A 16594-nucleotide genomic window follows, 5' to 3' on the forward strand; every position below is an offset into this window, starting at 1 on the left:
TTTGCTTCGCCCGACCCAACGGGACCGTTCTTCATATTCTTTGAGTGTTCTCATGTTGATTTTGAGGCTCGGTTGAAAGGTTTGACGAATGTGCTGAGCTCCCACCTGTAGATCCTTCCCTCAACAGACGTGATTGTTGAAAGTTCGGTAGCGACAGCTTTCCAACGCCTCTACATACATTTCCGTATTATGAAGCTAAACGATGAGCCGAGTCATCACATGTTTTCATCTGCAGCCTCTTGTGCGACTTCTTCAAGCGACTGCGGCCTTTCAGAGTTAGCGGTGCCCCTGCTGGTTGTCAGCGCCGTAAGCGTGGCCCCCGCGTGTGTGTGTGTGTGTTTGTGTGTGTGTGTCTCATTGTGTAGCGGCGCATTGTGTTCTCCTTTTTTAGCGTCTGCACACATAAGGAACTCATCACGGCTCACACGGGGCAAAGTGATTGAAGCTGCAGAGGGATTCCTGGAATTGCTTTTTCTTGGCGGGGGCTAATTTGGAACCCAGAGGAATAGAGAGGGGAGAGGGAGGACCAGCGATCGGCGGAGGAGACAGAGTGGTATGATGGAAAGGCCATCGCCGGCCTGTTTGTATGACTCAGTGGAAAATTTGCCTGAGTGCAGCTGCTCTGAAGCTACAGAGGTGCTTTCTAGGGCAGGCCGGGCCCATTCTTCAACCCTCACCTTCCACAATGGGCCAGTGGTTTAATTAGCTTTCTAACAGCGACTCTTGGCAGCTTTCCCTCCCTCTGTTCCCCTCAGGTCATCACATAGACTGCCCCCTGCTGGTTGGCTGACGTCCAACAGACGATGAGCTCTATCTTTATTTCACTCACTAAACATACTGTACACACACAGTTTTGAACATTTTAGACATTTTACAGCATGTTTTGTGACGTTCCTACCACCTGACAATCATTGGCATGTGGTTTTATTCCACAGGCATGTCCGTTTTCTGTATAATACCGCTCTTAAGCATTTTCCTTGGATGTGCAATTTCCCCAGTTGTGAACTGGATTAAAAAATCCTGGGTGACATCTGGAGCGTGTGTGTCTCCCCACTGTGTGGACAGAATGGAAATGTAGATTTGTTCAAAATGGCATTTTCCACCCAGAGAGCACCGATTCTGCCTCCCGAGCGCTGTGACTGAGGCATGCCTAATCATTTAAACAAGGTTTTTTTTGTTGCTGCCGTCTCCACTTGGCTCGACAAGGCTGAATCGCGATCTTCTCCTCATCCTGTCAGAGGAGCACCCGGCCGGCTCCTCTCCCCTCCTCTCCTCGCTCGGCCAGAATCTCCCTGATTAGTCCCCTCGAGATCAGTCCAAGCTCAGACACATGCTTCTGTATTATGCTCGAAAATACACAGCGTGACGCAAAGTTAAAGTTCTCTGCTGCTGATGTTTTTCCGTTTCTGGAAGAGATCTGAGAATATGCAAAGCACACATACAGCAGATGTGAGTGGTGGCCAACACTGGTTAAGTTAGAACACATGCACCTCTTCCATTCTAGTGATTCTGTTAGGATCTTGGATCAAGTACGACGGCCAAACAGTAAACTACTAACATATGCAAGCGATGGCTTTTAACAGAACCCATTTAGTTCCTTGCAGAATAATGGTGGCAGGTGTTTGCGATTGGAGGCCGTTTAGATTCTTCGGCTTTAGGTTTGTTCGGTGTCTCTGTGACTACCTCTCCTCAGATTGAGCGTGAAAGGCCATGCTTGTGTTTGATTGCCGGATGTCTATTCCCATCTGCCTGCACGTCCATCTTTGTTTGGGCGACGGCCCGTCTCTGCTGCGCGGCGGCAGCGGATGCCGCACATACAAACCGAGGCCCGCAGACAGAAGCAGACGCACACGTGCCCGCGCTTAACTGTGGACTAACTACTTGGCTTCAGCCGCGGCGAGAGTGATGCAAAACACTATGTGACTGGGCAGGTGGCAGCTGCACCGGGAAGCAGCGCCGCAGCAGTCCAAAACCCCAATGCGGACTTGGTCAGGTGGGCCGGGGCGAGGGCTGGGTGGGAGCCCAGAAGGGGTGGGGGTGTGTGTGTGTGTGTGTGTGTGTGTGTGTGTGTGTGTGTGTGTGTGTGTGTGTGTGGGGGGGGGGGGTGAGGAAGGCAGATTCAGATCAGCCATCAAAACGCCGTCCCCAGACAAGCGCTGCACACTTTAGCAGGTTTAAATCACGTCGTAGCTCTAGCAGCACAGGTCGCACCACCCTCCTTTACTGGTACAGTAATCCTTTCAAACGCCGGGCCCAAGTGGAGAACGCTCCGTGTCGTCTTAGCGGCGCAGTCAACAAACATATTTAAATGCTTTTCAGCCAGTGACAAGCCGGTGCTTTTGTGCAGCCTAATTAATTAGCCCCATGCTTTATTTAGCAAATAGCATTTATTTGATGTTTGTGACATTTGCTGTCACGCTGATTTCTTGCTTTCATTAGGAGAAAGATTTAAGAGCTAGCTGAGCTGAGGTTGGATCAGGTCGTGGTAATAGGGTTCCTGGTTGTTCAGGTGTTCATGTCATTTGGCTAATAAACAACCCTACAAACCTAGTTCTCAATCAGCTCTAATAATGTCTAAACAGTTGTGCTCATTTCACACAAACTGTGTAGTCATGAATATTTAATCACTGAGAGAAACGGTGATGAACAATTAAAAGCATAACTTGTTTGCTCAAAATTATTTCTATTTTCTATTGTTTACACGATTGTTGCATTAGATGCAAAGGGTTTTCTTTCAGTGTTGTTTTTCTCGTTTTGCTGATGAACGTTGATCTTTTCGAATGTATGCAGAACGTTGAGCTCAGTAGCCCAAAACTGGTTCCAGACCAGGGATTAATCATCGAGAAGCACAAATTTTGCTTTAGGAAAACATTCTTTCCATCGCTTCCAATAAGTCACAGCCTTTGGAGTGACAGACTGCAATTTCTTCCCACTAAAATATAAAGGTACAGCATGTTTTCTGCAGAGCTGATTAAAATGGAAGGTGGCACGATTTGTCATGTGCGATGTGGTGGGTTGAAGAAAATCGTGGCAAGTTCACAGAGTGCACAGCATTTTCCTGTTTGCCTTTGTTTGATTTCTCTGGCATTTCGGAAAAAGCCAGCGAAGACTTGGCTTTTACAAAACATTACAGTACTTTTAACATCCTTAACAGAATAGCATTTTACCCTTTGAAAAGGGTAAAATTATGCGCCCTTTGTCTCTTCCTCATTAATGTCAAATGCAGAATGAAGAAGATAAAGAGCACACACGTCTTCTGCTACATGAACAATGGACCATGATGGCAAGACGGCGAGAGAGAGGCCTCACCCCCTTCATTTTATGAGATCCCACTTCATATGTGGGTTCGGGGACTTGAAAAGCTGCTGGATGTGGAGCCGGCAATTGGCTGCCTTTGTGTTAGTGGAGCTGACGTGCAGCGGAGCGCTGAGGCTGCTACGGGCGTATGTGCTTGAGCCCACTTGATAGACACCAGTTCCAGGCTCGGCCCGGCTAGCTGGGACCCTACAGGCAGTTCGATTAGGATGCACAGCCAGATAGTTATGGCTCAGCGGCTGCATGCAGCTGTCTGAGGTCAGCCGCGGTGGAAAATAAGACTCTTCAGTTTCATCTACAAGCAGCTGTGGACGTCAGACGATTCAGACATTGTGCTTGTGAACTTTGAATGAACCTTTAGTCGGTCTCTGAGCTAGATCTGGTTTAACTTAACGTTGTGGCCAAACCAGCAAATGAACAAATATTTACTTTGGATGGAATACAGGAAGTGTCAACAGGTGGGAGGTTTTAAGCCAGCGTAGTCCTGCTGCCTCCAGTTATCCACACATACAGTATGCAGGCGAACCAGCGCGTCTGCGAGTATTTACAGTTTACCACACATTTTATTTGACACATCATAATTGTCTCTGAAGCACATTAGAATTAAATTGTTATGTGACGAATGTAATGAACATAATATGATTCACAACGCAAGGACGGATTATGAATCACGATTAGGTCATAAAGTGTTAGTTTCTAAATTAAAAACATCAATTATTTCAGAGGAGAGGTGTGTCAGCGGGAAATGTTTGTCTGCCTGTTAATGAACACTAAAACTATTGGTTCAGGCACAGATATTAGCAGAATATGTGCACATACTGTATACTGTAATATGCGTTGTATAATTACGAGTACTACTCTTTATGTTGACTAACTGGATAATGAGGCTCAGGGAACTCAGCGTATCAAATCATCACAGTTTAGATGCTGAAACCAGCTAATTTACTAATAGTGGATTAGTTCTCGCCCAATCAGCCAAGTTAATTGACTTGAGTGGCATCTCCGTCTGGGCTGACAGACGGCGTCAGGGCTCTGCTCTGTGTCGAGGACTTCCTTCGCTCAGAAACACTTTCAGCTCTTTTCTAAAGTCTCCTCACATCTGCGTCTCTCAGGCCTAACAGAGCTTTTATAACGAGTGTAACAGGTGTTGAAACGCGAGCCACCAGACAGAGATTTTCACCTGCTAATAAGCCCATTTATTGTATAGAGCCCATAGCTTTAGCTTCTGCAGTGTGATCCAGAAATAAATCACTTACCAGGCGTGGAGGTGGAGAGCTGGATGCTCTGCGGGCAGAGGATTCCTCAGAAAAGACATCGACTCAAAATAGATCAACATGTTGGAGGAAAGGACGATAATTAAAACTTCTTATCAGCCGTGTGAGCTGAGATTTCTCCTACCCGCCATCCTAAGCCCACAGGAACTGGGAAGAGGAATAATTGATGTTATTTTTTTTCCAGCGAAGAAGAAACCGGAGACAACAAGCTCAGACTGCTTTTGTCTTAGCGTTGTTATTTTTTCTCTTGTGCTGCCCTCAGAATAGCACAGAAAGAACTAATATTGCAAAAATAATATTTCTGACTCCCTTTCTACTGACTTCAGACAGCCTTTTATCGTGAAGCCACCGAGAGGATGAAATACTGTACCAGTCTTTTAAAGTGAAGGAAAAATTAATTTCAAGATGAATTGCAGCTGACTGGTATCTTAGGATTCAGCGTGAATAAGGTTGTAGGAGGCCTGTGAGTCATTGTTCACCCTCAGAAGATGAAAGGAGTGTTCTCGAAATTGTGGAACTTCATTTGAATTTAGGGACAGTGGATTTCTTTTTTTTGTATTTGCTGAAAGCGGTGATGTCACTGAGCCGTGGAGCTGCGGCTGAGCAAAGAATGAGCCAAATAAAAAAAAAAAAGGTGTCTATAAAAAAACCCTGTTCATTGTTAATATTTCTGATATTGTAAAATTAGACTCTAGAAGAATGTTTGAGCAGTACGGCTTATCTTCATAATTGCCTTTACTAACTATAAGGCATAACATTAACATACATTGCATAGTTTGGTTTCTATAATATGTTAAATAGCATGTAGAACTTGACATAGATCTAAATGTCTATCTAGTAATAATAATTGGTGATTTTAAAAAATATTTTTACAAAATCCTGGATTTCAATGGGTTAAAGAGAGTAACAGTAAAGGTCAAAAGCAAGTATAAATAATACAGTGACATATGATCCAGCCAATAATTTTCCCCCGGTCCCTTATTTCCCTCTCCTCCCCCAGATGCTCCGTTATGGCATATTTCAGTGTTGCCTACCCTGAAGCGCAGCATTTCTACTGTACGTGTTCACCATCTCCAGCCCTTCTTCTCTCAATCTGTTTCCTGGCCCCTCTCTGTGTGACCGGGCCCATCCAGTCACCAGGGTTGAGTTATTAATGCCCGAGGAGGCAGAGAGATGATTTCATTGCGTATTCAGGTGTGGGGATGGATGGCTTTCAGAGGCAGCCAGGGGAGTGCTGGGGAGGAGAGTCTCAGTAGAGAATAAATATACCTGTCTCCTGCTGATGCATCGGGCCACACTCGCTGCAATGCAAATCAAGCACTCTCCTTCTTCGAACTGCCTCCGGTATTACTCACTCGTCCCCACCTGGATCCCCAGCAGCTAGAAACTCAGTCACCCCAGACTCAGATGGGACTTTGTGTGTGTACGGCTGTCTGCCCAGAGTGATTTGCTTCCCATTTGTTGGGGATGCTATGACGAGCATTCGTGCCCCATCATCACGCTGCATTTCCCCGGTGACTAAACGGGTGCTGGTGTTCATTACAGCCTCCTGACGGCCTGATAATTAGGAGCAGAGGCCGGGGTTGACATTAAAGCAAAGGTTGTGAGTGGCTTTTTGGTGCACACACACTCTTCCCTTTGGAACTTTTTTTTTATAAACAAGAGTTTTCTCATCTACAGAAAACATACAGTACTGCTACCACGCTTAGTATGAAATGTGGTGGTTTAAACATTATATTGTGTCTCACTCATCTTCGTTGTTACAGCTGATATTTTCTTCACTGTTGCTTCTTATATTCAAACATAAATTATCCTGTTGTGATTTATTAGTTTGCAGATTAGCTTTTCCATTGTTTTTGGCTTTACGCTTGGCTAAGCTAACAGGTTCTTGACAGTAGAATGTGTTTACATAGACGTGATGGTGATGTAACGTGATTTAATGCACCTTCTACCACAGCAACACAACACTGATCGACCGTCTACTTGAAATCACTTGAACTTAATAAAGCCAATCAATATATTTTATGTATACATGGTGTCTTAGATCACATGTTCCTTCACTCTTTTTCTTACATTTTTTAGATGCTACAGCCTAAATCTCCCTGGGGGGGAAAACATCAAAGTCTCGGTTGTAACTTTTGGAATTAAAAATAGGGTGTAGCGCTTGAGATGCCTTCGAGCTACAGCCAGAAACTCTAGAAGAAAACCAATGAGGACGAGCTGTTGGTCGAAAATATCAAGAAACATTGTCTGTATCAGTTGTACCTTCGATTGCCCCATCGAGTCTAAATGACAGCGCTTTGCTGATCGCGCCGCTTCATTTGGAGACGACAAAGTGCCGTCGTCTGCTGACAACATTTGTTTATGAACTACATTTGCAAAAAAGCTTTTGCTGATTGCATTCAAGCCACTGGATTCCTGTGGTGAAGTGATTAATTTAATGAAGCAAGAAGAAAAGCAAGATTTATTATCTATTAAAGTGTGATACATAATTATATAAATTATAATGGCGGATTTTACATTTGCTATCGTGCACTACGCGAGGAGTTGAATGCATTTAGCATCACCTCAGTGAGTGGTTGTCAGTGAGCCCAGAGTTTGCAGCTCCTCTTAATTACGACACTTGAGCTCAGCATTGTGTCCCAACCTGCTGTATGTGAGTATGTGCGAGCGTGTCCGATATGACAACGCACTGCTCCGTGACGCCGGGCTGCACTGTCACAGTCCTGAATCTTGTGCCAGTGAAAAGATTAACTGCAGTCTTTGAGATCAAGAGATTACTTTGAGTATTTCATAGCAGGTCATCGGTTTCCCTCAAACAGAGCGCGCGTGTGTGGATGTTGCTCATTGTACAGTAGTAGCCTGATTCAGGCTCCGATTTAAATAACCAAAACACCTCCAACTGTTGGTGATACTTCAATGTAGTACTTAGCCACTTTTTTATTTATTTCATTCTCTTCCTGTTTTTCCATATTTGATTTATTCAAGTAGAAAGTATCACCTTAAATGAGCTTAGGCCAGCGTTCCTTATGCTTAAAACATATGCAAATAAAAGGGATGAGCGAGAGACTTTGACACTTTTCACTGTGCATAGCTGACACTCTAATTAGATAGCAAGGCAGGGGATTATAGGAGTAAACAGAGGGAGAGATACCACCTAATATGAAGGGTACATGTGACTTTAACGGCTGATATGAGCAGAGAAGGACTCGCAGCCTTGATTAACTGCACACATAAAGCTCGGCAGCCTTTTAACGTATCCCTGCAAATGTGGCAGCAAATTGGAGTGTCTGGTAAACAAGTTGCCACCCTCTTTTATGCTCCCCTTGAATTCAAAGAGGAGCTTGTGCATCCATCGTCTGACAGAGTGTGACTCATCGCATCCACAGTGTAAATCTGAAGATATTTCGGTTCGCCATAAAGTCACAGAGGTAACGTGTTAATTTATTTATGGACCGATCCGTTGTCTGCTCCCGGCGCGAACTTGCAGCAAACTGAGATCTGTGATTCACCAAGTGACAGAGCCCTCCTTTGCCGCGGCCCGCGGGTCGACCCGCCCGTCTCGGCCGCTGTTATGGATTCCGTGGGAGCGCGGCGCTGACCGGCGCGCGGCGCCGCGGGAGGTGGATTCGGCAGCTGCTGAGTCGTTTCGTTGTGTTCTGCGGTTATTGCATCCTTGAAAACGAGGCCTTTTTGGGTTTTCGCTGCTGAAAGGTTCCTCGAATCAGTGTCACAGCTTGTTTTGTTTCCTTCAGCAGATGTCCCTCATGCATTTTCTTTTGTTGTTTAATCCTGCCCTTCCAGAACAGACACAGTGAATGCGATTAATAGAAAGCATTAGAAGTCTTAATAGCATTTTGATGAAATGATTTGATACATCTTCTGACATTAAGTAACTATATCACCGTGCAACCTACAGTACAAAGCTGTGTGTTTAAAAGGAGGCTCATAAATATTAGCAGCGTGAACAACAGGACTGTGAAACGTGTCTTAACCTCAGACACACAATCTTGGCAGTGTCTTGACTTTGCACTGGTCATTGCACTAAATTATGCCGTAATTACTCAGGTAAAAAATGGCTGCTGACACCCCCCCCCCGCCCATCGCTGCTCTGGAAGGAGCCGAGGAGGGAATGTGTGCTTGTCGTGATGGATGAGCGGGATCTCCTCCTCCGAGCATTCGGGGGGAGATGACATTCGCGGGCAGCGCTGGCCTCGGATCCCGACTTCTGCTCGTGCTTGATGAGACATTTGTTGGGAGGAGTCTGCAAGCTTCATTTACTGGAGCAGCGGGGAATAATATAGTGGCGGCGTTTGGATGTGTCAGGTCCCATATCTCTGGCTGTTCTATTAGAAATAGACCCCAGTGCAGGACAATTAACCCCTGGCCTCAGCAGCAGATCTGTGCAGTAACAACCCAGCACGGGACAATAAATCAAACCCAGAGGGAGAAATGTACACCCCCCGCCCCCCCGCTGGTATCGCCCAATGAACCGAGCTCATGTGATGCTAGATGTGCTCCGTTGTTATCGTATAATCACTGAAGGTGATGTAATAGAGTGGTTGAAGCAAGGGCACCCTGAATGTGTATTTGTGCTGCTGTGAAGACACCATCTGGAGACAGTTCAGGGCCTTGGACCAGTTGTCACCTTTTAATCCGAAGAGCAAGAACTCATCTTCTGTGGTATTACCGAGTGGGGCTGGTGGGGACCTTGATATGTTCTTAAGTGCTAATTGAAATATGCCTGTGGAATCGGGAGTCCAGCCCTGAGAGCAAGGCTTTTATTCTGGGCTACTTTCATGCAGTGCATCCTTTTATAAGGCGGTGACCTGGCTGCATGGGTGACACACATTCCTCCTCCCTCACGGCCCCCCGGCTTTTAATGCTTCAAATGTCTCAACGCTCCTTAAACTTTACCTGTCGTGAGTTTTACAATGTCCGTGTTCCACCTAAAAGGAATTGTAGCAATATTTAACCCCACGTCCTCATGAAGACACTTACACACGTTAAGCTATTGATGTTTCACTCCTTCACTTTGTGAAATGTTAACATGCCAATATCCTGAACAATGAGGGGGACATCATGGTGGAACTGTTAACCTGTTCAATGTAAATCACTAGTTTTAAAACAAAAGCTATTTTTCTGGTAGCAATAATCAAACAATGCTCATTGTGTCTTTCCGTTTATTTGATTTATACCACTCAAATCCAGCCCGGCATTTGTAAAGCCGTCGGTTTTCGGACGCATTTATAATCAAAGTGAGGATTATAATCCTCGTGTTTTTGTCTGCAGCCTGTCATATTGAACCCGTTTGTTTAATGGCAGATTAGAGGAAGGAATGAGCAGCAATAAAAGTGCAGGCTACGGGGGTCACCTTCAGGACCTGCTCATGGTTGTCCCTATCATTAGCATGTCGTTGCTTGTGCTGTCCTGCTCCAATTACTACTGACACAGGCTCTGGTCTTATGACTGGGCCATTTAAACTGCCCACTGTTGGACTGTAATTCTCCCAACGACGGGCTAATGTGAAATATGGCAACAGATGCAGAGAGCAACGACTGAAGCACATTATTCAGGACCCAAGGGCTATTAAAGCCATAGCTATTAAATATAATTTGAAAAAATTAGCTTTCTGGCACATTGAATAGCAGGTTGTGAGGTATTATGATAATCACCACATTCCCCAGGGTGCCCGCTTTCCCCAAATGTTATTACTATTTGTATATGCCTTTGTGAATGGGCTTTGGGATACGTAGTCATGTTTGTGAATGTTTTATGGGAGGCGTAATTTTCCTCAGATCTACCAGCAATTATTGCTTTTGCCAGCAACTGTTCTATTGTGCAAGTCTGAAGTAATTATACCTTACTGGATGATTTGCTGTGGGTTGGAGAGAATTTACGCACACGTGTTGAAACACAAACTCCTAGATATGAAACCGTGGAACCAGACTGACTGTTATAAGTAGTTAATACCTGATTCTTGTTGACGATGTCTAAAGCATAGACTCTCAGACCTGCACGTGTCCAAAGTGCTCTGCTGCACTGAAGGTTTATAACCAGGCTAATACTAAATGGGAGCGCCATCGTATCCTTGGTTGAGAACTACAGGGCGAAGCTTTACTCAGTGGTGCTGACATGTTCAAAATCAATAGCAGACAGGCTTTAGCAGGAGGCGCGGCTTTGGTGCACATTTCATTGTGGTTTGGCTGTAGTGAGGATGGGTTTGTGGTTCCACTTTACATTAAATGTGGGAGCAGGACATGCTGTTTCTGTGAGTTTCCATTATAGGAAGAGGTTCTTAGTGGGGGGAAAAGACACATGGCACACGGAACGTTACCACAACACGGCTCTGCTCTAACGCTTGACTTGATTCCTTCATATGTTGATTGTCTGGAATTTATTCAGCAAACAGCAAACGTTGTGGGTTTTGTGAGATCATTTGTCTTTTTAAAAGTGCAAAGTCATATTTAGGGGCCACCGTTTTCTCTCTTTTCCAGCTGCTGGCTGCACTTTTGAGGAGGATTCAGACCCCAACCTGTGCGACTTCACCCAGGGGGACGAGGATGACTTCGACTGGCTGCTGTTTCGGACGTACGCGTCGCCTTACGGCAGCTCTGACCTCCTGCGAGGTGAGTGCTCCTCCCAGGTTTTACAAGCTGCAGCCGTCGTGTTGTGTTACAGTAGCTGCGTCGGCAGTGGGTGGGTTAAACCTCCTGGGAAATAAATTGACTTGTGTTTGTATGAATGTGGTGGACAATTTAAAACAGTGTGACTGCAGCCAACCAGCCTTTATCCGAGTCCGGTGTCCGTCATATTACACATTAGCTTTAATGAAGCTCTCCCTCCAGTTTTGTCTGCTTCCTGCTAAGCCCAAGGATAATTTTATGTTAACCAGCCGCACAGGACTAATGGAAACCAGCATTTTCCTGCCATCATCGTCTCTACTGGTGGTTGCCAGAGGGAGATAGCATGCATAGTTTATAAGGCACTCCTCCATCTCTGCATTAACAAATACCTACAGGGATCTGACAAAGAAAAGAGTGCTGCTTCAGCTCAACAGCAGGAATATCAGTGGCAGCAGTGGGCTTTGTGCTGAAATACTTCCACTTTGGAAACCTGCAGTATGATTAAGGAACCACATCCCCCGGGTATAAACAATCAATCAGTCTGTGATATGGTAATGGGAATTCGACCGATACATGACAAAAGCGCAGCTTTCGTTGTTCGTTGTGCGTGAGAGAGAGAGAGCTGGAGACGTTGCTCAGCAGTTTTCAAGGCTTAGGAGTAAGAATAAAAACTGTAGAGATAGATAAAGTAAAAAGAGAAGCAGATGTGGAGATAAAACGATAGCATGTAATCAAATACTGTAGATGTGCCGCAGGAAGCTCTTAATCCTATGGAACGTATCGACTCAAGTAGCCCTTTAAAAGTGGTCAAACACGTCCTGCAGGGATTTCTGCTGTTATTTTAAAAATGTTAATTCCATAATGTGATTCTGATTTACAGCGTTGAAATTCCTTTGTGTCTGCAGGCGTCCGTCCAAATAGAATTCTGAACTTGATAAATCCCAAATTTAACCCCTAAACTCTTGAAGCGCACCTCATTCACCACCCCACCCCCCCCCCCCCCCCCCCCCCCCCCCCCCCCCCCCCCCCCCCCCCCCCCCCAAACCCCAGCATCATCTGCATGTGAGAGAGAATCCGCCCGCGGCCACCAGCTAATTCACGGCAGGCAATGAGATAATTAATACTTCTCCCTTTGGGTTTAATTAAAACTTACTACCGCGGCATTTGCAGCAATTCAAGGCCGTCAGTGGAGCAGAATAGCAAAGGTGGAATGTGGCAGGTAGTGTAATATGTGCAGGATGGGACGGCCCGGGGAACTCTGGGAGCACACATTCATTTTCATTTATTGGCCTCTCCTCGTTCACGCCACAGTGGAAGCAGCACGTTCTCCATCCAGTCGCGTTAGTCTGCGGTGACGGGAGCGCCTCTTTGTTGGATGCACCTCGACATTCACACCGTTACGTAAGGTGGATAAACCTTAGTGCATATAAAGGCACTGGGGGGATTTTTCTCTTCTTTCCCGTCTCTCTAACTTAATCTTCCCGTGTTGACTTCTAACTATGTATCACATTGGGCAGCCAAGGTGGGGGTATAACAAGAGTTTATGAGATAAGGCTATTTACATTGGAGCGGTATTAACTTTGTGGGGCTGAGAAATTGGTGTCGAGGGAAGATTAGTAAACACAGCTGAGATAGCAGCAGCGGCAGCAGCAGCTTGTGGCTCCCAGGAGAAATTAGAAGATACCGTTCCCATGAAAGAGAAAATAGTTGTGAAAAAGACGAAGATAGAATGCAGTGAGATCTTAATAAGAAAGGCACATTTTTTATCACATTGCCCTTTATTCTCAATCGAATCACAGCTGTCGGGTGGCTGTTTTAATGAACAAGTCAGACTAGCGGGATGATGACCTTGTAAAGAAGATTGTGTCTGTTTGTCAAGTGTACTTAGTTTTCAGAAACTTAGTGCTTAGTTTTCTCTGGACAGGTCGCCAGAATAATAGTGGTAAAACTAGAAATCCTGTAATTGGCATTAATTCAGATTTATGTCGTTTTGGACCAAATAATGACAGGAACCACAAATTGAGTTTTGTTCGAGAAATAGCATTTTTTCTTATTTTAGCCTCAAATGTCAGGAATCATTCAACTCAAGCAGATCACTAATCATGACAGTTGTCTTACTGTCTGCTGTGCGTGCTGTACAGTGCAGTGGCACATACACTATGATAGCAAATCTTCAGCATCCATCGTTTGTGCATTAGCACCAGTGGACCAAGTACTTCTGAACAGACAGTTGTTAAATGGATTTCAGGCCCAATGAAGGTTAGGACGTACATGAAACATGGCTTAAAGCTTTGTCCTTGGGTCAGAGCCTGGACGCTATAGCAGCAGGCTCCATGTACTGACCCCAAAAGAGCTAATTCCTACAATAAAACGCCCAGATAAGCCTCCATCTGTATCTCCAGCATCCTCCACCAGTCAACGGTGGAGGACGTTGTCATATCTTCTGGCCTTTACTATCTGTCAACTCTCACCCCTGCCTGGCCCCAGCAGATCAGCTCCACATTAGTGTGTGTGTGTGTGTGTGTGTGTGTGTGTGTGTGTGTGTGTGTGTGTGTGTGTGTGTGTGTGTGTGTGTGTGTGTGTGTGTGTGTGCGCGCGTGTGTGTGTGTGTCATTGATAATGACCTGAGATTCTTCAAGTCAGACACATCTGTTGGGGAAGAGAACTGTTATCAGAGCTGACCAGTCATCCACACCTGTTTCATACTCTGTTACACAGTAATTTAGTAAATATCAGCATAAATACTATACTCTATGTATATATTACATATTGTATATATTAAATATTACTTTTGCCACATAATTGAAGGCACTTAATATAATGTGTAGTTTGCTCTTTGCCCATTACAAATGCTCTTTTTGTTCTGTTTATTGATACCAATATTATTAATAGCTGCATACATGTGGTTAACTTGGAGCTGTACAATTAATGCCTCCTGCTGAGGCTGAACTCTCACTGATGCGTCTGGCAGCACTATAGAGACACTTGCTACAAACATTTCTTTCCTGAGGCGCTTCCTCTTTAATCAGTCAGAGAATTTTAATGATTTCTGCTTAATTATGAAGTTTGGCAACATTTATGTGAGTTGATCGTTACTAACGGCTGGTTGATATTTGATTTTATGTTCATATACAGTACAGTATTCATTTAGAAAGAAGTCTAAAGCCTAGTATTGTATCATTGTACAGTGTAAAGAACATACATTTTTGTCTTTCATATTTTGAATGGAAAGAATGAAGCTTTAAAACAGCAAATGCAAAAATACTTAATAATGATAATAAAAACATCATGTTTTAGATCAACTTCATGGAAAAGCTGAATTTTAAGGCCAAATCTGTCCAATGACGAATGAACCTGCGAGATGAGATGAAGCAGCGAGTTGTTTTTTTTTCCAGCCATGGTTGTGGATCTTTTGTTTATGACGTGAGGAAGGACATTTTAACTCTGCACAGCTACACCATATTCATCATTCAGCTTCGGGTGCAAAGGACTTCCTGCCGGGGTTTGGTCCGGCTGGGCGCCGTCGGGGTCCGCAGGCTTCCTCTGCGGCCGAACGTTCCGCCTGCTGATTTCTCTAATTACCACACCTCCATTCAGAGAGGGAGGAACTAATTAGTGAAATCCGCAGCTGTAGTATTCGTCGAGAAAGAAACCTGCCGAATCCTCCATCACTGGCTCACGGGGGTAATTGCCTCCAATTCATTACTAAGTATTACATAAACGTCTGAAAGCTCAGTGTCCCTTTAAAGCCGGTCAGAAATACCTGTCGCACAGACGCTTTTAAAATATACACATATTAATCCCTTTGTTACTCCGGGAAGTGAGCATCAGCTTTCTCAACCGGGTAAAGTGAAATGAGTGATGATGTGAATGGTAGAGACAAGTGGGAATGAGGCGAGCCGAGGCTGCAGCAGCCGCTGGAGCTCGGAGCCTCTCTCTTTGTCCTGCTTCTCATTCAGTCACACGCGGGCGCCCAGGTGATCGTAGGTATGGTAATGCGGCCCCCGTTTGGCTGCAGTTTTCATCTAATTAGTGTGGCTTTGAGGGGAAAGCTAGAGGGCTTTTATGTATGAGGGTGCTGCTTTAACAACATAACTGAGACTCAGGAAGCTGGATGCCATGTCGCTGAATCACCCGAGCTCAGGTGAGATGATGTCGATGGCCACTTAAAGCGCACGTGGGGGGAAAAAAGCGCCCAGTGGGTGACGGCTCCGTTGAACTTGTAGCGTCTTTGAGGCTTAAATTGGTAATTTCGGATTCTACTCAGACATAATTGGCCGTGCTGTATGTGACAGACTCGAGCAGCTGGAGATTATATGAGGCCGCTTTCTTGTTGCACTTTAAACCGTTTCAGCGCGCGTTCGAAGGACTAATGGGACATTTTGCAGGTGCTAGTCGTGAACGTAAGTATTGGTTGGACAAATTAAAATCTGAACTCGGTGTTAAAGACGTGATGAGGTGGAAGTACTGGAGCGGACGCTTTCCTGTTCAAATCTGCAGCAAATTCAAATAAATTGATAAAAGCACATATGAACCAATATACATTTAGAAATGTGCAGTGTTGGTGTTGGGTGCGGTCGTTGTTCTAATGTGTGAATCCTGGGGACAGAGTCGTATGTCGTGTTCCACAGCTTAGGACGGACTGGTGGCTTCTTTGCTGCCAAAGATAACGTTAAAACATCTCTGTGAGACAAACTTAAAAGACGTACAAACTCCTGCCTGCTGGCTTTGTTCTTGAAAAGTTTTCTTTCTTCTTCCGATATCATCGTCTCTTCATTTATCTCCCACCAATCACACATTCCCCTTTTACTGACCTGGAGATGGGAAGACGCTTTGTCCGTGTGCCTCCCGTAGATTTCAGTTCCCAGTCTGCGTGCTGCTCTACTCCCAGCCTGGACTCTTCTTTTTACAGTACAGCAGCTCTATCTTAATGTTCACAGATCACAAGCGTGTGGAGCGTAGTAAGTTGTTTCAAACCAGGACATATGGACTCGGTTTCTTAAAATTGACTTCCAGTAGTTTTCTCAGAACATGTGAGCCTATAGGGGAAGGAATAGAAGCTGCACTGACGTTGGGAGGATTCATTCGTCCATGTTTGGAGGATCGGTGAGGGACAGGCTGCTATCAGCCTTTTGTGACGGTTTTCCTCCAAACACCAGACTTCTCTTGACCTATTTGACCTTTTGTGTCTGATAATCTCTTTGTGTGAGAAGCATTTACTCCTTCATGTACAGTAATGAGGTGTGGGAAAAAGCCCTCTCACAGACCATGTGCAGGAGTTTGTGAGTTTGACCATCAGGGTCAAATCGCCGTCATCAAGTAGCGGTGATTGTCGGGCACGTTGCTATGGTTACGGTATACAGTGATACTATAATGTGC

At 45.0% G+C, this 16594-nt stretch overlaps 1 protein-coding gene across 4 annotated transcripts in view; it reads left to right on the forward strand.

Moving 5' to 3' along the window:
* ptprub (protein tyrosine phosphatase receptor type Ub) overlaps window positions 1-16594 on the forward strand; it is a 115229-nt gene that overhangs the window by 24524 nt on the left and 74111 nt on the right. For all 4 annotated transcript variants that reach the window (XM_029128034.3, XM_029128035.3, XM_029128036.3 and 1 more), the window contains exon 2: window positions 11087-11218. In XM_029128034.3, coding sequence (XP_028983867.1) covers window positions 11087-11218 — 132 coding nt within the window. The remainder of the gene's footprint in view (window positions 1-11086; window positions 11219-16594) is intronic.

Source organism: Betta splendens, chromosome 16, assembly GCF_900634795.4.
Source record: "Betta splendens chromosome 16, fBetSpl5.4, whole genome shotgun sequence".
In the NCBI taxonomy this organism is placed as follows: Eukaryota; Metazoa; Chordata; class Actinopteri; order Anabantiformes; family Osphronemidae; genus Betta; species Betta splendens.